General features: G+C 38.3%; 1 protein-coding gene across 2 annotated transcripts in view; it reads right to left on the bottom strand.

Annotated features, from left to right (window-relative positions):
- clu (clustered mitochondria protein homolog) overlaps window positions 1-22,482 on the bottom strand; it is a 193,719-nt gene that overhangs the window by 49,179 nt on the left and 122,058 nt on the right. For both annotated transcript variants that reach the window (XM_081770529.1, XM_081770530.1), the window contains exons 3-9: window positions 18,455-18,616; window positions 14,731-14,884; window positions 12,131-12,261; window positions 6,949-7,085; window positions 4,193-4,422; window positions 1,777-1,913; window positions 295-489 (exon numbers count right to left, since the gene is read on the bottom strand). In XM_081770529.1, the coding sequence (XP_081626655.1) occupies window positions 295-489; window positions 1,777-1,913; window positions 4,193-4,422; window positions 6,949-7,085; window positions 12,131-12,261; window positions 14,731-14,884; window positions 18,455-18,616 (1,146 nt within the window). The remainder of the gene's footprint in view (window positions 1-294; window positions 490-1,776; window positions 1,914-4,192; window positions 4,423-6,948; window positions 7,086-12,130; window positions 12,262-14,730; window positions 14,885-18,454; window positions 18,617-22,482) is intronic.

Raw genomic sequence — 22,482 nt, 5'->3', positions numbered from 1 at the left:
AGTAAGGTAAATATATAAAGGAGTTTTGAGACGAGTAAGGTAAATATATAAAGGAGTTTTGAGATGGGGAGGGTAAATATATAAAGGAGTTTTGAGACAGGTAAGGTAACTGTAGCAAAGAGTTTTCTGACGGATAGGGGAAATTTATATCAAACAGTTTTCAGACGGATAGGGTAAATATATAAAGGCGTTTTGATGCGCATAGGGTAAATATATAAAAGAGTTTTAGTTAACCGAAGTTCTTAAAAAGGTACTTTTATTATAATTTCAGTTGTGCTAACAAAATATACTCACAGGAGCAACAAATGCCGCTGCATCACCGCCAAGCTCTTTGTAATGGTCCCGAACATCAAAACCAAGAGAGAAAAATATGTTGTTCCAGATAAACATCTGCATCTTAGCTTCTTCTCCAGGGTTAATGGCCATCACATTTCCATCGATTACAGCCATAGCACCTCGTGTAGCTGCAGCCACAAAATCACTGTGAACCTACAACAAACAAACAAAAATTATATGGATAATCAATTGCAAATATCAATACTGGTCTAAACAGTGAAATTATAATTAGACTGCATTTATATTCATCAATATTAGAACCTACATCGCATACGAGAAATGTGTATTTCCTGTGCATCTTTCTGCCAAGCTATCGTTAATGAACCACTCAATCACTAATAAGAAGGAACGAAAGAAAGAAAAACAGAGAGAGAGAGAGAGAGAGACTAAATACATTAGGAAACACTATACGCATACTTATAGTAAGAAGCCATTTTATTTGTCATTATAGTCATCTAAATTTATATTTTGGGGCCGCGGTGGCTCAGTGGTAGAGCGTTCATCTCTGGTGCTTGGGGTCCCGGGTTCGATCCCAGCCCCCCCAAGTGGACTTTGTGGTGGACAAACACCGTGTGTGGGGGTTTTCTCGGGGTTCTCCCGTTTCCTCCCACTTTCTTCATTCCACCATTTCATTCATTACTCCTCATCACCGTCTCCTTTAGCCTAACCGGATAACCGTGGGACGTAAAACTCAAAGATTTCATTTCATTTTTCATAAATTTATATTTCGTTTTTCGTTACCTATAGATTTTCTTTCACTAATAATAAAACTACAGGCAACTTAAAGCACTGAAAAGAAGATTTTTTCCTATTCATATTTAATAGAATTTCTCCTGTATTTAGTATTAGAAAAAAAAACAAATTCTTGTTAAAGGTTCAAAAATAAAGCTCTACAGAAATAGTTTTAATGAATCTTACCTTTGTACCTTTCTTTAGGACTACATAATCTTTGTTAAGAGCTAAGGATGTAACGAGGTATGGATAAGAAAGATGCCAGCGTGTTTGAAATATATATACAGGGTGTTTCAAAAATTTGTCACTATTTTGGGAATAATTCCTCACATCAAAATATGAAAAAAGTTCATATGGACCTGTGGTCGGAACTCCGACACTATCCATCTTTGAGCACAGGTCCACATGATTTTTTTTTTTTCTTATTTTGATGAGAGAAATTTGTTCTCAAAATTTTGTGATACACTTTTGTAACACCCTGTATTGAAATGACACTTGGTTGTATACGAAGGTAAAAGATACTTTTCATTCTGCGGACATTACCGAAATATGTAAATTCTTTAATACTGTTCTACTTTACATAAAAATAAGAATTAAGAAAATGGGCAGTTTCCCCCACACATTAAGCAAAATAAAGTTAAAATTCAACAAAACACGTTTAAAACAAAAATACGAACAGGAAAGAGAATTAGAGGCTGTATTTTATACCTTAAAAATAGCTCTTTCCCTGAGTAGCCTCTCTGGAAGATTTTTCCGTGGAAGTTCTCGAGTGGTTTGAAGTTCTTCATTCCAGTCTCTTGTCTGTCCTGGAATGTGCTCTTCATAGCCAAGTTTTGAAGAGAAAGCTACGAAAAAGAAAATAATAAATTAAATTACTTCTATTTCTCATTTTAAAAAATGTGAATTTATTGAAACGTGAAATTCATCTGTATGGACAAGTATCAATAGACAAGTAAGAAACGTGTTATCTAAGTTAAATTACCCTTCAATCAAAAATACCCACACTATTTCTTATTTATAACCCTATCTCGTCTGTTTAATTAAAGAAAGAAAAAAAATACTCTGCTTATCTTCTTGTAATTCATGTAAATCTGGAACTACCGAAAACTAGTAATTTTCCAAGTTCATTTACACCTATAGACCACTGAAGTATGGCCACCCTTCCAAATAGTGAATTCGTCATTTTGCCATATGTCTCTCGTAAAAAAATGAAATGAAATCTAAGTTTTACGTCCCACGATAATGCTAGCTAGGGTAAAGGAGACGGTGATGATGAGAAATGAATGAAATGCTGGAACAAAGAAAGTGGGAGGAAACGAAAGAACCCCGAGAAAACCCACGCACACGGTGTTTGTCCACCACAAAGTTCACTTGGCACGAGCTGGGATCGAACAAGAACCCCATGCACCAGAGGAGAACGCTCTACCACTAAGCCACCGCGTATATGAGTTTCGTGATGACGTAGCGAACACCATGATAGTATAGCTACGAGTACTCAGTCAGTAGTGAGATTTCGTGCGTGATGGGCAAAACAAGATTTTTTGTTTGACGAGGGGCTGGTGTTTAATCGCTGAAATGATCGTATTAGTGAGTTGTTTGAAGAAGCCATGACGAAAGTGGAACAAGACTTATTGACAGTGGAACAAGTGACTAACCGTCGGCAAACTACAGAATACGATACAAAGTTGGTTCCAGAGGTGAGTGTCGTATTCACAGGACAGCTGACTACAAAATACAGCCTAGTTAATTCGAAAAACATCCTTTTTAACCACGTACCGCACACTAACAAGTATGCGCTATTACAGTACGTGCCCTCGGGGTCATCCACTCCTCACACAGGTTCAGCAGCAGGAACTGTTCGTCTAATGCCACACACATGCGACAATGAAAGACTGGAAAACGGTTTATTGGTTTAATGAATCACGATTTTTACATCACTACACGAGTAAGAGTGTTGGGCATGTTTGCCGGAAAGCTAATGAAACGCTGGAACCATCGCGCTTGGTGGTAACAGCGTAAGTCGGTGGCAAATAGCTTATGGTATGAGGCAAGATGACATTGCAAAAACTAATCCCCCCCGAGTTGCGAAACGCACAATTGGTGTCATGTATCGCAATCTCTTGGCAGAATAGGTACATCCTATCATGTTGATGTTCCCGATAGCGATATTATCTTCCAAGATTATAATGGACCCAACCATTGCGGAGGAATAGTTAAAGGAACACTATGCAGACTTTAGTATCTTCTATGGTCCCTAACTCCCCAGATCTCAAATCCATTGTGCATCTCATATTGAATTTGAAGAGGACACCTATGGTAGTGAATTTGATAATTTCAGCAGCTAATCGAGGGTGAAATCCTGAGCTGCACAGTACTAAATATGTTATGAAGGTGGCCAGAATTCAGTAATCGAATTGTGTAAAAGAGACGTTACGAGCAGTAAGGCCGAACTCAACAATGACCTGTTTCCTGAAAATATACTCTGAACGGTTAAAATAATAGTTTATTTTGAAACTGTATTTTCTAAGGAAAAAAGGAGACTTCCACAAACCAACAATAAAGGCACGAGAAATGGCCGCCACAGATTATTTTGTTATTATTACCCGAACACTTCAAATTTAATTCCCGAGCGCTCCGACTGCACTTAACTTTTGTTCAGTTCGCTCTTACATCTGGAACAGCTTGCATGATAGTGATCTCATTATAAAGTCAGTTCATGTATGACAAATACCCATCTACTTGAGGGTTTGTTTGTATCTTGTGAATTCCAAATGAAGCATTGTTTGTATCTGGTGGATTCCTAACAAATGTACAATGTTATGATCATTCTGTACCTTGCATCGACATGTAGGTAGACTATAAAAAATTGTCAATTATAGTTTTAACTTCCGGAACAAAAACCCATAAAATGACTCAGGTTATTTAGAAAGGAAACGTGTTTATTTGAAAAATGTGAACAAGTATCTATCTATCCTTTGTTTATCTAGGAATTGAGTGTGGAGTACTGTTTAGAACCGTACGTCGGAAGTGGTGAAATTACCTATCAAAAAAAAAAAAAATCATATTACTATCTAATCAACTTCAGTGCAGAAGCTGAGTGAAAACGAAAGAGAAACTTTCTTACTATCCTCTGCCCTGATGGCATCCACTGTATGCTCAATCTGTGGTGCACTCCACGCGTACACTTGATAAGGAGTGGCTACCCTCTCGAACGGATGCCTCTGCGTCCGCTTTTTCTGAAGGATGGAGAAATTCCGCTTGAAGGCAGGACTGATCTGATTCAGAAGTTCAATCAGAGAATGGCACAAATGACTAGGAGATGCAGGCTTTGGATTAAATTCTTCTTCACTTGACCTAGCGGAAAAGTACAGGGTAATTAACAAAGGAAAATTACACTACTATTCTTATTCTAATGTCTTTACTATTTCATGTCCTCCTTTAAACATACAAAATTTATCAAACCCCTTCACGCCATCGTTAGGAAAATGTATAATTGTTTCCTAAGTGCATTACGTAAATATGTAATATCTTTGAAATACCAGAGAAACATGGAGGTTAAGGTGATCCCTACTACGTAATCTGTACATGCAGCCCTCCTTCCACGCCACCAATGTCCCTTTTGGTTACTCCCGAATGGGGAACATACCTTTACCTATTTAGTAGTTTCCAAATCTTTTTGACTGACAACACTTTATTGTATGCCCACAACAACATAACACACTTGATTTTTATTATAATAATATAAAGTAGTGACCATGTAGTACTGAACATTGTTGATGCCGCTGAAGGCGTTGACTTAGCAGTGTCTCAAAACTGATTTTGATTTTTTTTTTAATATTAAATGCTTCATTATTTTTAAATTCTAAAATTTCGCAGCACAACCTATGAGACTGTGCGAGTGGTTGGGAATCACTAACCACTCAATTAGATTCACTCTCCCCCCTCCCCCTGCTCGCGCTTTTATTCATTTAATGGAATATTCTTCTTCTAATATTTAGTCATAGGGATATAATTTTTCAACGAAAATGTACAATCAAGCTGGAGAATGATAAATTTGGGAGAGAAGAACTATAAATTTTCGGGCAGTTGCGTCTAAGCCCTTGAGGGAAGAGAATGGGAACCCCTGAATAGGTAAGAACACAGTCTGCAGATCCTGAGGCTACACACATATTTAACAGATGTCCTTTGTATTCGATTTTATACTTTGTGCATTTCCTTCAAATTTCGCTCCCGTTTAGTTGAGCAGTTAACATAATATTGCTAGTTTTAAATCATGTTCCTTTCTTGAATATAAAGCTAATTATATTTATTCGCATAGTTTACAGAAAGGTTAGTTTGAAGCTTACAAAAAATTCGTATATAGAATGCTACAAGTATTGCACTTAATTTCATTTCTATTTTAACTAAAATTAATGTTTATTTAAAATCATTTCCCTGAGATAAATAAATAATTCGATTTTAACTTTTTCCTTAAAAATAAATTAATAAAAGAAATCATACGATTTAAATAATTAACTGATGTAAGTAAATAAATCTGCTCTCCTTAAAGACAAGAGGCTTAATCATTTAGTCAATGATGGAATAGAAATTATTATAACATCTGCTTATCGTACTCACTGTCAGCTGAAAAAAACAATATAACCTTGAGTAAATTCAATATAATTTGTATTAAGCGGAAAATGTCAACAACAAATATTTAAAAATATAAATAGAGAGAGAAATTACGTTCAACGCAGGCTTCAAGATGTCTACAAAATGGAAGAAATCACATACAAGTACATATCAAAAAGTTTGGAGGTCACTTCTATAGACAAATGGAAGCAAGTGAATGCGTGCTCTGTGATTAAGAGTACTGAGGGGTATCACTATATGAGCTTCGGAACTGTACAATCCGCGGCAAAAAACCTGCAACATGAGGATGTAAGTTTATTGTGAAACTACGCCTAACAGCACAGGGAATGAACATAATGTCTAAGTGGAACGAATCACGCAAGGATACACTTCAGCCTCCTCCCGTGCACACTTATTTTGGAGCAAAAGACTTCGTCATTTCACAATAAACTTATATGCTCATGTTGCAGGTTTTTTGCCGCGGATTGTACATGAGTCTGATTAGTGTGCCTTTACATTATCCATGACACTTGGAAAATCTAGAGTGAAAACAGAAATAATACGATGTAAATATGCAAGCAGGGCATAAGGCTGGAGAAGGGTTTTAAGTGATGCACGGGGCTCTTGCCTAAGTTCAATACCTTAGCATCAGCGGCTTATGCAGCACGATTGTCGGAAAACTATTAACATAATCGCGATTATCACACAGAGGAGTTCTCCCCGAAAAAAGCTAACACCGGTCTCAGTGTCTCAAGAACTTCCATCAACCTATCTTTCACGTACGACCATGATTGGGCATATGAGTTGGATCAACGGATATGATTCGGACAATCTTTACTGAGGAAGAACCAAAGATCCCAAAGATCAAAAGTGATTCAGAGCCTCGGAACGACCAAGAGAAAAGCCAGACCAGGACCATCAAGTTTCAAAACGTGTAACTTTTCTCGCACACAATCATTACCACACTTCTGCATTGACCCTCTGTGACTTCTTCTGCTCAGCAACTAAGAGTCCTTGCTGTTTAATGACGTGAAGGATATCCAGTGCAAATCGCAGAACAGGACTTCTAGAACGCGTTCTAGCAATAGTAATGGCGCTGGGATTAGTGTATCACTGCACAAGATGGATGGGGGATAGTTTGAAGGATACAGCTAAAACTGAAGTTTCATAACTATGTTTTGGTCTATAGATTCGATCTCAAAACTTATTAATATGCCCTAATAACATACTCAAATAATGCCGAAACAAATAAAAATATATGTTACTTACTGATTAACAAAGAATCCCCGAGAACAAGCGGTTATGTGGTAATATTTTTCTTCTAACGTTACTACATACAGATATATAAGATCGCCATGCATTTTCCGATACCCTGGAGGAGGGTTCCATCCTGATGTTGTTAGCACCTACAAAAAAGAACAAACATTAGATTTCCGATTTTCAATTTCAACATATTAGCCATCCATATGTATAGCAACAAAGCCCTACTCTCTCTCCGTGAGACTGAAGAGAAGACAGTGAAACCGTTGTTTAGAATATAACGAACAAAAATATCATATAAATCTGAGCAAGCATCAACATACTTTTAATATTCCACAGATTAGCATTTAGGCTAGACACTAGGACTATCATGACAAAGTATTCTTAACACTCGAACGTAACGTAAGAATATTCCTCGGCATCCTAATAAAGAAATATTTACTTGGATTTTATAAGTTAATATAAAGTAAGCCACAGAAAATTTTGATTTCTAATGTTAGATCATCTTCATATAATATATTCAGTTTACTCCCTTTTCTATCTCTCTGAATTAATTGTAAAATTATTTAAAATGCTGAAAGTTCCTTACATACATACATATTTTATGTATGGGATTCATCTTATTTGTATTTGACTTCATAATTAAGTGGTACACAAACTTACATGGTACTATTCTGCTGTCAACTTATTTTGCATTTTATAATAAACAAAATACAGTATTATTTTCTAGGGATTTATACTCTTATTACAATAGATTTGTAAGATTATAAGGTGTACAACAAATAATAAACACCGAATTTCAAATTAACCTCGAAGCGTTTTGGTTCCCTGACTGTACCCAGTCTTACCATAAATACTGACCGGAAGTTTCAAGTATATTGACACAAAACGCTTCGAGGTATTTTAATATCCTAATAACATGACCTACACGGATACATTATGAACCAAAATCACAAATAATTATTCAAAATGGCCACTATTAGCATGCACACAGTCCTTAAAGGAGCAGTTCGACTTAGAAATGCACTTTTTACAATTTATTTCCATTTGTAGAGTTGAAAATTCTAAAAGGAATGGTGTTTGTTTGATCGCGATACGTTCAGTCGTTAGCGAGTAACAGAGGAAGAAAGATTTTGTGATGACGTCATAAGTGGGCAAGAAGCGAGAGCAGGCTTACATACTACACAGTGCCAAGCATTTCGTTTGTGAGAGGTGCGGTGGCACGTTCTAAGTGCGGTTTCCTTTTCCAAAACTGATTGCAAAGACTTACAAATATCATCTGCATGTAGAAAATGATATCTGATGGTGGGCTGTACAAACGTTTTTATAATATTATAAAACGTATCCTATAAAGCATGAGTTCAGAGTTTCGAAGAAAAAAAAATCGAAACCAATATGTACATAGATGGCGGACGAGATTGCTGCAACACCTAAGTACCTTTTCTTTAATCATTCTTCCAATTCCCAAACATAAGTATGTTCATTTTCACATTTTGTTGCAATTTTTAACGCTGACCATATAATTTTGTGCTTCAAGGTATGTACAGGAGCGTAACATATGTGGCAAAAATGAAATAACGTCTGTAAAGTTTGTCAGAATACGAAAAAAGCTTCATCGGTTAAATTTCTTTTATTCTCATAGCTGTCCCCGGAACAACTCTCATCACCCGTTTCATCATCATTGTCACATGATACAGAGAAATTAAACGGTGGATCAATGTCTTGAGGAACAGTCATCGTCACTGATTCCTTCTACAAGCCGGTATATTTCACTCCCTAATTCACATTGTATAGCTTATTTCTAAAGCAGTATCTTCAGAATCATGAGTGACATCGTCTCTATTACCCTCTAATGCCTCGTCTTGACTACAACCATCAATTGCGTCTTGTACTATATTTGTACGTTGGTAACTGGACACAGATCGGTGCTTGTTCAATGGCTCGGATTTTAAACCTTTCAATAATATACTTGGAACAGCATTCTTTCTCAGTTTGCGTGTAAATAATTCTCCTGGTATTAGCCAGAAGTGGATCTAGACAGTAAAAACTCAGGGGAGGGGAGTCAGAACCCAGACTATGATATGTATATCATGTTTACTAAAAACATTCAAAAATATCTCAATAATAGCTAAAATCAATTTTGGCACTCAAAAACTGGGGGCCTAGGCCCCCGGCCCCAGCCTAGATCCGCCACTGGCATTGACTTTTCTTTCAGTAAACTTGACTTCTCGAAGGCAGGCTCTTCAAGATGTTTGGAACACGTGTGATTTTATTTGGTACATTTTTTTTTTTTTTTTTTCATTGATTTTCTTGGGCCATAATTTATGTCGATCTGGTGATTTCTCACGACTTAGAAACGTAAGAAAAGATACCTTACGTCCTCAGCTTCAGTTGCACAAGAATTACAACCGAAAACACAGCAGCTGTTAGGCATTTCTACTTCACTTCACAGACACAGCACGCGCTGTACTAACACGTGTTTTCTACTTCACACTAGTGTTTCTTTCAGAAAAAAATCCGGAGGAGGGAAAGGGACACTTAGTATTCGGAGAGGCACATTATTTTTACACAGTACTATTATATTTATTATATTATAGACGTATTATTTTGGTCTCCTACGGGGGAATCTCTCAGAGCTCCGGGAGACAGTGCCACCCTAAAAACATGTCTGGAAGAAACACTGTTTCGCACAACAAACGTAATTACTGCTCTCTCTCTCTCTACTCTTTTTTATACTAATGCTGTAGGAAAATCAACTAACAAAAACGACCCTCAAGAATTCAACACAGAGGAAGACTGCTAACAAATCCAAAACACAATCTATTAAATCCAATGCATTATTAAAGGTTTATCAGCTGCTGACTCACATTGAGTTTCTCGCGTATCCCACCCATGACGTCACTATTTACGATTCATCAAAAACAAATGCCTGTAGAAGCTGAACGAGACGGCCTATCAAGATATAAAAAAATACGGGTTTCTTATTTTTTGTTTCTCTTTCTATTGCACCAAACTTGTTTTTAACTCGAACTGCTCCTTTAAAGTCTTTGTGGTGACTCATCAAATTAACCTCGAAGCGTTTTGGTTCCCTGACTGTACCCAGTCTTACCATAAATACTGACCGGAAGTTTCAAGTATATTAACACAAAACGCTTCGAGGTATTTTAATATCTCGGCCTATATGACCTACACGGATACATTATGAACCAAAATCACAAATAATTATTCAAAATGGCCACTATTAGCATGCACACAGTCCTTAAAGTCTTTGTGGTGACTCATCAATTGCATTACGCAACACATTAACTGGAAAATCTGCAGCTGCCTTCCGAAGAGAGCTTTAAACTTTCAATATTGAGATGTCTCTTCTTGCAAGCCATCTCCTGAAGCTTAGACCACAATTTGTGGTCCAAAGAGTTTAGGTCCGAACTTGAAGAAGACCAATCTGAAGTGGAAATAAATTCCGGAACATTTTCCTTCAATCACTGTTGGGTTGTCCGTGCCGTGTGTTCTGAAGCTGAGTCCTGCTGGAAGCTCCAGTCCTGTCCATGGAAGAGGATGTTGGTGAGGTTCTTGATTAATCTCTCAAGCACTGTCTCCTGGTACACTTTAGCTGAAGTTTTAACCCCCTTTTCACAGAAACGGAACTCCGTTATGCCATCGTAGCTCACACCCCACCACACCATGACTAAGGCAGGATGTTGACCCCTCTGGATTCTCGGAGTGTTTTCACCAGATTCCCTAGAGGATGTGGCATATATCCTGTCATTCTGGGCATTGAAAGTCTTCTCAACACTGAAAATCTTTTCATTAGCGAAAAGGATTCGAAAGTGCCCGTTTGCTGCGTAACGCTTCAAATAAGTGCTTTGCTTTTAAGAGCCACTGGCGCTTCAGTTCATTTGTCAGATGACCTTTGCTTTGTTTGTAAGCATGGAGTCCCTGGTCACTGCTTAGCTTGCGAGACAGGCATTTTCGATATCTTTAGCTCACAAGTCATAACTGACTATTCTCAACTGGATTTCATCAGACTCGCGCCGCCACTACTTTCCCAAGTTTCTGTGTTCGTACCGTGTGTGGTCTTCCTTGCCACGGGCGATCTTTCAGTTTCCAGTCTCAACAAAGCGCTGGATAATGCGGTAAACGATTTTTTTTTAACTAATTTGCAGCTTCTGGAGGTTTTTGAAAGTCTCCTCTAGTTATCTGTCTACCTTGTGCAACACTACTCGTATTACGGCGACACGATTTTCATACTCGCCCCCTTCCATCTTGAACACTTACAATTAACACCTTTACACTTCTTCAGCTCATCCAGCAATGACTCAGGCTTCACAATACCGCTCTTCACGTCACTCGCTCGTACGGACGGAGGTACAGCCACCTTCAAAATTTGGGACAGTATTTATGGTAAGACTAGATGTATATTATATAAGAACACAAAAGTTCTTGTGCAAGGTTAGGAAGTAGACACAATCCTCTTCGAACTTAATTTAGACACTCATTTAATACAAGAAAAAACAACTGTAAAGTTATCACGTAGTTCTCATTTTAAAAATACACATGAAAAGTGCACTTGGAATGGCAGCAAATATTTATAACTGACCTTTATAAAATATATAAAAAAAAATTTAAAAAAATAAATAAATAAATAAAAAAGTTCCAATTGAACAGTTAAATCCTATCTCTGAATTGTTTCTGTTCAGTTGACTATTATGTTTTAAGCTCAATAATACATGACATATGTTTGGACTGCATCTATACTAATACTAGAAAATTTAAATGTGCCCTGGAGAAGTACACAGATATTAAATACAATATTACCACCAACTATGGTCGAAGGCTAAAGCACCAGCAATGTATGTCAAAACTCTAGAAGATAATTCAATCAAAAGAAAACTTTTAATGAAAACATGTATACATATATAATGCAGTAGCATAGCCAGAATTATTATTCGACTGATAGACTAACCGATGGTATTCCTTTATTATGATGAAATCTCATAGTAATTTGATGGCCGCCACTGACAAAGGAGTGTATAATAAATACGGAATGGGAATATGTTTTACAAGTTACCTATCACCCTATATTACGCATATCCTTCACGCAATAGTTCCGAAAAACAATTGAATCACGTGAACTTTTTTTTTTATTATTATTCCGTCTATGACATTTAAAAGAAGTGTAATTTTGTACCTTTATGCATTGTGGACCTTTTAGTTCCTTCGCCTGTGGCTGCAGTGGAAGCAAAGGCCGTTCTCTACTTCCAGGCATTATATAGTCCGGTGGAGTACAGTCCACGCTTTCAGGTCGAGTCTTTTTCTTCTCTGAAACAAAGAAAAATAATTTTTAACAATTATCCTTGTATGTTTTATGGTACTCTCAACTATGGCAGCACTAAGTGAAAAAAGGAATACTTTATAAAATATAGGGACACATTTGTGTAACTGAATCAATTATTTTGTTCAATGGTAAGAGGGGAAAAATGGCATAAAATTTATAGCTGCACTCATACGTTTCCATCTGTGAGCATTTATGGTTTCCTCGTCTTATTGAATGTAAGTAATTAATGTGATTAGAGAAAATTATTAACAACAACTATAATCCAGACTCTCACAAATTCATTGGTTTCCGAAGTTGCGAAGACAAACGTTGAATTGTGTTATCCGCAGACATTTTCTGTGGCGTTACAAGAGATATGGTTTATATTGTATTATATATAAAGTTTATCAAAAATTTACCACATACTGATACTTAGCAAAATCTGATAACTCGTATGTCATACAAAATGAAATTAGAAACATCTAATGCTGCCTAGGTTATTTGATCTTATGGATCGGGGGAAGAAGGGGGGGGGTTGCTTTTGTAGTTCGTCCACCTATCAATTTCTACTATAATGAAACACTACGAAACATGTCGATAAAAATACTCCTAAATGTTACGTGGTCAAACTTCTCTCTTCTAGACTCTTTATATTTAATTTCATTTATACCGTTTAATTCTATTTATATTGTATATACTCTATTTCAATTGCAACACTATATGGAATAAGATTTTAATTCTCCTTACAGTCTTAAACATACTTGAGCCCTGTTCGAGACTTCGTGCACGTTGTTCCAAAATGCTAGGATCACTAAATATTACTTGATATTTCGTCAGCAGCAACTGACATATTTAAATCAGCTGCCATATGTGAAGAAGAAATAATAAAAGCATATGTTCGTCGTGGTTTGCGATATATTTGGTCTAGGAATTAATTCGTGCGGGTGGACAAGAGATGGCGCAACGAACGGAGCGTCCCACAGTTTCGTGTATCCACACATGTGTTGCAAACCCCTGTCATCGCGTATCGTTCGTAGTATAGGGCAGTGGATTAAAGCGTCAACAACACCAGTTTGTAGTTAAGTGAACATGGCGCAATTTGTGCCTGATAAAGTGTTTTTGCGGGGTGTCCTGCTGCATTACTTTAACATGCAGAAAAGTGCGACTGAAAGTCATCGTATTTTGGTGGAAGTGTATGGTGACCATGCTCTAGCTGAGCGAACGTGTCAGAAGTGGTTTGCACGGTTTAGAAGTGGTGATTTCGGCTTGGCAGACCAAGAGCGAGCTGGACAGCCAAAAAAATTTCAAGACGAAGAATTGACAGCATTGCTCGAGCAGGATTCGTGTCAAACGCAGGAACAACTTGCAGCAGCATTAGGCGTTGATCAAACAACAGTCTCCAAACGCTTGAAAGCCATGGGAAAGATTCAAAAAATGTCACATTGGGTTCCACATGAATTGAAAGACAGAGACGTTGAAAGACGAAAAATCATTTGCCAATTGCTGCTTCAACGACAGAGCAGAAAGGGGTTTCTGCATCGAATTATTACGGGTGATGAGAAGTGGATCCATTACGAGAACCCTAAACGAAAAAAGGCCTGGGTGAAACCAGGTGAACCAGGTCCATCACAACCAAAACGAGATATTCACTGTGCAAAGGTTATGCTGTGCATATGGTGGGATATGAAAGGTGTGGTGTACTATGAGCTGCTGCAACCGGGTGAAACTATGAATGGAGAACGTTATCGACGACAATTAATGCGTTTGAAGCAAGCTCTGGCCAGAACACGACCAGAATGGGAGAACAGACATGATAAACTTATTGTTCAACATGATAACGCTCGCCCACATGTCGCAAAACCGGTCAAAACCTATTTAGAAAATGTCGGATGGGAAGTTTTACCCCACCCGCCGTATTCACCAGACGTTGCTCCTTCGGACTACTACTTGTTCGATTGCATGAACAACGATTTGATTGGACAGCGGTTTACTTCTTCAGAAGATATCGAAACATGGGTCTCTGACTGGATCGCTTCCAAGGAGGACGACTTCTTTCGCCACGGAATCCGTACATTGCCTAACAGATGGGCGAAAGTGGTGGCTAGCGATGGACAATATTTTTCTTAAGGTATTTATGTATTTTGTGTTTGTACTACAGCTTCAATGTGTGCGTACCAACCGCACGAATTAATTCCTAGACCAAATATGAATATAGATAACTTAGCACAACCTCTACTGATGTTAAGCAACGCTGACAAAATATTAAATAAATTACAACACTAACATTTAATCAAAAATGTTACAGGTTCAGCCTCGCTGCTAGACGATAAACTAGCAAGGTACTCTATATTTGCAGCTAATCAGATTCTACAGTAATAACAGACTTTATTGGAACATCAAAAACAAAATTTATAGCCTTGGAAAATAACCGTTTACAACTAGACAGTCATTCCGACAAGTACTAATGATATTACCTAGTATATCCCCCTGAGTAACAACATTTAGAAAGGAGAGAGAGCTGCAATCAACTCCATTGTAGGCATCAGCTGGGTCCAGGGATTTCAATAAGTCTCTCACATGCCTCACATGAATGCGAGCTTCCCTCATAGTATACGGCTCTTCAACAACCTGAAACAATACTTTGCATTAGGTCAAACAAAATTTACTACTGTAGTTCAAGTTTTACAAGTTAACCAAAACAAAAATTCTTGTAGTTTTTGACAATGAAATGACGCACGAACCTGTTAAGGTGGTCTGATCATCGACCTCCAGTAATACAGGCACGTTGCGCACATACGCCAGTCATGTCTCGTCCAGTGTCGAAGAGAACTGGAGGTATCTAAGCAGTTTGTTTGCGTGAGTTAGTTGTATGACTTTAAAGTGGGCTTGTTACCTGTCACATCAAATCACCACATATGCCAGGCATTTGGGGAGAATGCCGTGAACGAACGCACTGCCAGGTATTACTTCCAGAAATTCCGTATGGGAGATGTGAGCCTCTGTTGAACCTCACAGTGGACGACTACATGTGTTGGACGACGAGGCCTTGAAAGCAGCCATCGAGGAGGATAGTGGTCTAACATGTGATTAACTTGCAGAAAGATTCCATGGAACAGTCAGCTTGCACCAGCATGGAATAGGGAAGTCATAGTAAGTGGGTAACCCACACATTGTCGGAAGCCAACAAAGAGCCTATTTGTCCTTGCTCATTCGGCATCTGAATACACCCATCTTTGATCGCTTGCTCACTGGTGAAAAGTGGATTCCCTATGACGCACTCAGACATTGGTTGTCGCCACGTACCCTATCCCTCACGACCACCTCTGCACCCACGAAAGATTATGCTCTCTTATGATGGAATTGTCGGCTAGTGGTGCATTAGGAGCTCCTTCAACCTGGTCAGACCATCACAGCTTACTTCTACGCTCAGCAATTGCAAAGGGTGCACTGTACATTGCGACAGAATGAGTCAGCATTGATGAATCGCAAGTGTGTGCTGTTCCTGCACGACAATGTTAAGCTACACGTGGCAAAGATAACCCGGGATATCCTTCAGCAACTTGGCTGGGAGACACTGTGACGAGACAAGCACCATATTCATCGGACTTTGCGCCAATTGATTACCACCTGTTTGATTCCCTCGATAATCACCTTCGTGGGAGATCCTTCCTAAATTAGAGACCTGTGGAACACCCTCACGGACTTTCCCGAGTTTTCCCACTAGGATATTGTGCATCTGCAGGAACCTTGGCAAAAGGTGTCAGATGCTGATAGAGATTACTTCGAAACCTAAATGGTACGTAACGTCCACTTTATTGCTCTGTTTATTACTGCTTTAGAACAGCAGTAACTTTTCGGTTACTTTGTATAATACAGTAAACACTACGTCAAAACAACCAATCTGGACAAACATTTGCCTCTTTACATTATGATAAAGAAATGTGAAGTTAAAACTAACCTTTTTAACAAATTGTGAGTGTAAAACACTGATTCTCGATATCTCAAAAACCAAACGCGATTGTCTGAAAACTGATATTTTGTAGGTTTCAGGAAAGCATAGCAACAATATCGTAAGACTCAATTTTTTTTTTTTTTTTTTTTTTTTTTTTTTTTTTTTTTTTTTTAAACTTAAGGTTTCCGTTATGTATACCTTTCTAACTACTCTTAATGTGCATAATAACCTTATTGTTGCTAAAAATCTAATCTAATATAAATAAAATAAAGTGTTTGTGTGCGCGCCCTGGGGATCAGACGAGTAGACCAAGAGTTACCAAAATTTGGTCACAGGTACCTTGGTCCACGACCCCCCAGATCAAGACGAAGCGTTTTTATTTTCAAATTTCGAACCAGGGGGGTCTCAGAGGGGGGGGGCGTTTACCGAGACCGGCCTGGCGACTAGACAAGCTGATCGAGAGTTACGACATTTTGGTCAGGGATACCTTGGTCCAGGCCCCAGACCAAGGCGAAGGTTTTATTTATTTATTTATTGTTATTATTATTTGAATTCATACTTTTCGCAGTCGCTGAGATCAATGGTGAAACTCCGATCGCATTAACTTCCAAATTCACCCTATTCGGCTATAAGCCGGGGTCACCGGGGGGAAGGGGGAATACCGAGACATGTAAAAGTAATCCAAAATGACCGATATTAGTGTCAAATACATAGCTTTCGCGGTCGCTGAGATCAATGGTGACACTTCCATTAGCTATGACTTGCAAATTCAGCCCCCATGCGAAGAATGAGTGTATTCAGCTAGTATAAAATAAATACACAGAAAGTAATTTTAAACTGCAAGTACCTTAATCTAAAAAAATATATTTCCTCTTATTATAATTAATATAGTCTTTAAATGATATTACAGAGTTTATCCAGTAAGAATCAAGGCTAAAGTCACAACTAGAAATGTATTGAAGGTGTATGTACAGTGAGTTACTATGTTTCAAAATATGACCCCTCTTGTATAATAGTCATACCATACACCGCTACCAGTGCTTTTTTCAGTTTTCATACGTACCCTGGAAGTCGGCAACAGCATGGCTGTTTACTCATCTCGTCGAAGCCACCTGAACAGCATCAACTGTCTCGAAACGATGTCCTTTCAGGCTTTTCTGGTTCAAAGGAACAAAAGGACTACTGCTGGAGCCAGATTGGGCTCTAGGGTGGTTCGGGGAGCGTTGGCCAGCACCTTCCTCACTATTAGCGACATGTAACCAGGCGCATTGTCGCGATGATGCATCCAGGAATCGGCGATTTCCCTTCGGATGCGGCGAACTCTATACCTCAAATATTCGAGCACTTCTGCGCAAAATTTACCGTTTACTATCTCCCGCAAGAACGAGATCCTATTCGTCTTCGACATCTTCTCTGCCATCTTTCTCCAACTTTTTGTGCCACTCAAAAACACACGTTCTGGACATGACTTCGTCCTTGTCTTACGCATCATATCGAAAGTCTCCGGAGTGAATTTGTTCAAATCAATTTAAATTTGATGGCGTAACGCTGCTCGATGATTCGCTGAATTTTCACTCTCAACACAAATACTAAACACAGTTTCACTTTGTGAGCGAACGGCTTGGAGACAACTGACACTATCTTCCTACCTTACGTCAAATGCCCAGTCACTCATCGAGACCGCCGCCCTCAACTCTTTCCGCAGAAAAATCCCGATAAGTATTGGACAAATCCTGTATTATAGCATTACAACTCATGATTTTCTCATGAGTATCATCCAAATTACAACATACATATTCCAATAGTTAATATTAAGGCCTTAAAATTAGGCTATGGGGCAACGCTACTTTCGGGTATCTACTTAATACTGATCGGAGTGCTTGTGTCGAAGGAAACTCGTTCCATTGTCTAGAATTGTTAGTTGAAATCTCACTGCTAACGTTTCTTACTGAAACACTCATTTCACTACAAGCAAGGAACACATGAATGGACCTTTAAAAAAATCGCCAGGATTATCCGTCTTCTATTCCAAAGCAATGGGCCAACGAACAGCTGCCACATAGTTACGTAACAACTAACTGAACTTATAAAACGTATTTCCAAAATTTATTACGATATTAGCCTTTATGTCTTCCTGTGATCGCCAATTTTTAACTTTACATGCCAGAAACATAGATTGAAAGTTAAAAATGATTAATCAGCGTAGGAACACAAAGGTCTGTATTGTGTTAAACATAATTACGTACCTTAATAACAGATCCTTCTTTCAATCCTTCGATGTTTTTCAGTTCCGCAAAATTATCTAACGTATTATTGTCAAGTTGGAGGGAAAAACACGTCCGATGGCACGTATCCTCGCGATCCATTAACAACTGATGGATTTCTTGAACCAACTCCATACTCGAAACCTGCAATAAGCGCAAAAAAGAAAAAGTTACAAACATTTTATTTTCTGTTTTCTTACAACATTAAATACAACATATTTTACTTTTACCATTGTACGATGGATAATGAAAATAATGTGATTGATGGTATGTTGTGGATATTTGTTTTTCTTTAGACACTGTAATCTGAAGACTATGAAAAATCTTATCCCTTTACCCAGGGCGCAAAATTACAGTCAGATGTACTCGCCAACCGAAAAATGATGATCGCCAGTATCTCTCATGTACAAATTACGAGAGACTCCCCCTCCCCGGGCCTTTGGTTTGATAAAGAAAGACTTCATATTCCATGTTTTTTCTTCACTCAGTGACAATTATTTTCGTACGAAACAAACTGCGCAGCCCGTGAGTTTAGGCAGAAACCATTCCTACTGAACACTAATGGCGACCTGACGACCGGATATTTTGTGCCCTGCCTTTATCGATATTATTGTACTTGTTCAACGTAACTATTTTCGTATTTGGAAAATAATGTAGAACATGTCTCTTTTACTTCTACATGCAACATCTCATATACAGGGTGTTAATGAACTATACCGACAAACTTTAAGAGGTGATCCCTCATATCAAAATAAGAAAAAAAAAGTTCATATGGATCCATGCCAAAAAGTGTCTAGTTTCAGAGCTAGGGCTGTCCAAAATTTCGAAAAAGCCAAATTTCAAGAGGCCGTATTTCGAATTCGAGAGATTGTGGATGATGGTCCTTATCAGCATAAAGGCAGTCATGCATACGCAATCCAAAAGTGCATATTTCATTAATGTTCAATGAGTGTACAAATTATTCCCTGGATGGTGAAATTCCCAGACATGCCATCAACCGAATTTTGAGATATGCTCCGACTTTATGATTGGTTCAAAGTAGGCAAACGATAAGCTTGATAGAATTGAACACGGAATCCTTTGGTGCGATGTCGGAAGTGTTAAAGATCGTCAGCAGCATGGTTTCTCGTGCTCGCGGAAAACGCATGGTGCGATGTTTTCTTTCACGCTTCACGCAAGTGAAGAAATCGTGAAATATACCATGACGAAATACATATCATCACACGTTATTCCGAACACAAAGAAACATGAAGCTGCCGGTCCCTAAAACTTCCGACTTCCCTCCGAAGCATTGGATGTCCATTGTTGTCAAGGTTTACCTCCTGCCTCCTTTGGACCTTCTTGAAATCAGGGTATATCTAAAAACTCTATTGAAAACATATCTGAGAATTACACCCTGTAGGGAATACGCTCTACACCTATTAACAATTGGTGAAATATGCACTTTTGGATTATGCATGCGTGGCTTCCTTTACGCTAATAAGAACCACCGTCCACAGTCACTCGAATTCGTAATAGGGCCTCTTGAAATTTGGCTTTTTCGCGACTTTGGATAGCCCTAGGTCAGAAACTTCGCACTTTTCGCCGTAGGTCCATATGAAATATTTCTCTTATTTTGATGTGAGAAATCACCTCTCAAGTTTGTCGTAGTTCATTAACACCCTGTATATATTTCGTATGATTACTTAGGTACTAGTCATACCTGTCAAGAGTAAAGTTCAGTTTGTTGTACGTCCTGTTCAAGTTAATCATACAAGTAGATAACACACAGCATAATCGCAGTATTTCGGCTGTTAGAGATCTAGACATTTTCATTACTTTCGTACATCGTATGTGATGCCTGAACACACTCAAATGTTTAAATAATCATGAAACATAATGGCATCTCTAATATTGTTTATTGTTGACGTATGTGTTCCATTTTGTCATGTCAGTATTTTAATACGCATTCTTTTGTTTGTGTTTAATCCGTGAATATGTGAGTGGGTACGAAGAACAGCGAGTTTTTAATAGAAAAGTTATGACAGTGTAGAGTGTTAGAAAAGAATCGGACTAATACCAAGAGTGAAAAATGCAACACTGGAGTAATATTCGAACTTGGATCTCCGGCTTACCGTGCCGATGTATTAACTAACACGTTACTCAATCCGATCCTGAACAGCTATACTTTCATTCACTCCTGATATGTGTTCTGCAACGTAGACACTGAGTTGTCCAAGCGCAACAGGCGTTGTGGGACAGTTCATGTAGCCTGAGGTGGCTGAGCACTAAATCCAAAAGTGATAAAAAGTATGGTTGTTTAGGAAGACTGGGTAGAATGTTGGTTAACGCATCGGCACGGTAAACAAATATACATTATATATTATCAAAATTTCTCTCCCTTGGTTCCTATCTATTCTATCCTTGGTCTTCCTCTTCCTTGTTTTCCTTCTGCCTTTCGATCAACACGGTGATCTAATCGGAGTGCCAAATATGATGGTCAAGCATGCTGTTTCTTCTTTTTCTATTATCTTCATGATCAGTCGTCCTCAATTATATATATAGTTTAACGTCCCACAGTTATGCCGTTTAGGCTGAAGTGGACTGATGAATAAGTGAACAGTTGTGTGACCCAGGTCACTGAATCCGAGAATACATGTCCCAAAGGCATACACGATAGCCATCAGTCTAGCGGGGAGGGCAGCGGTAAACCGGAGGAGACCTCGGTTCCATTCTGGGACCAGTCTCAATTTTTCACTCCTGATATATCACTGAATTCGGATCTACGGAGGAGTTTGTTGACATAAAATCGGTTATTTCCTCTATTTATCATATATAATTCAACTGTAAGAGTTGTTCTGTAGTGTAGGTATTGGGTTATCTAAGCGCTACACAGGACTTGTGGTACAGTTCACATGCTCTGAATGGATAAGCACTGGCATCCGAGTGGAAGAATGTATTACTAACATTTCTAAATACATTTCGTAAAGGGGCCGCGGTGGCTCAGTGGTAGAGCGTTCACCTCTGGTGCTAGGGGTCCCAGGTTCGATCCCAGCCCCCGCCAAGAGAACTTTGTGGCGGGCAAACACCGTGTGGGTGGGTTTTCTCGGGGTTCTGGTGTTAAGGTAATGTCTCTGCTCCGTAGCGAACGCCTGTCTCCAAAAATATTGTAATAAAAATTTTTGTGAATACGTTGATTAATTAGATAACGGTGTTTGTTTTCTGCTCTCCTGAAAAATTGAAGAATTGCGAGTTACGTCCTTATCCAATTTAACCCCTCAATTCTGAGTTTATCTTTTTATCAGTGAATGCCTCACCGTCTTACTGCGGCCAATAGTAGTTTGCGTTTCTCCTCGTCTCTCTTTCATAAATTCGTTTGAAACTGGAAGCCTCGCACGAAATTCGAATATCTCATATGGGTGTCTTACTGAACCCTGCTTCCTTTATTATTATTATTATTATTATTATTATTATTATTTATTTATTTATTTATTTATTTATTTATTTATTTCCAACGTAAATAAAGTATCAAAAAAGCGCTGTAACACACACGTGCTCATTTTAAATGAAAGGTCTAAATGTCAGAATTTCATGTCTCTAACCTTAAGAGATTTCGAATACGGACATATTATAGTAATTGCAATCTAATTCTTATTTCTTCCCGCCTCTTTTCTTCCTTTCTTGTCGAATGTTAAATACCACTAAAACTGTGTTTAGTTATTTAAATTAGAAATCTAAATACAGAATCTCAAGTCTATAACAAAGGCCCAAAGGGGTATTCCCAGAGCTGCTCACAGACATCATATAATAAATGTAACTCCTATTTATCCTTCCTCCTCTCCTTCCCATGTCGAATCCTTCTTTAGTAATATCTTACGTCACAAATCCCATGTACTGTCTAAATTTCAAGTTACTAGCTTCAGACGTTTGGTCAAAGCGTTGATTAGTCAGGACTTCTTTTACTATAGAGAATGCATCTTAGGTCCTTAATTTCGAGCTTTCCATAATTCATTGTAATTACACAGAAAATG

This window comes from Thermobia domestica, chromosome 9 (assembly GCF_964235325.1).
Source record: "Thermobia domestica chromosome 9, izTheDome1.hap1.1, whole genome shotgun sequence".
Taxonomy (NCBI): domain Eukaryota; kingdom Metazoa; phylum Arthropoda; class Insecta; order Zygentoma; family Lepismatidae; genus Thermobia; species Thermobia domestica.
Note: the sequence above shows the minus strand (reverse complement) of the source record. Positions and strands in the feature narration are given on the sequence as shown.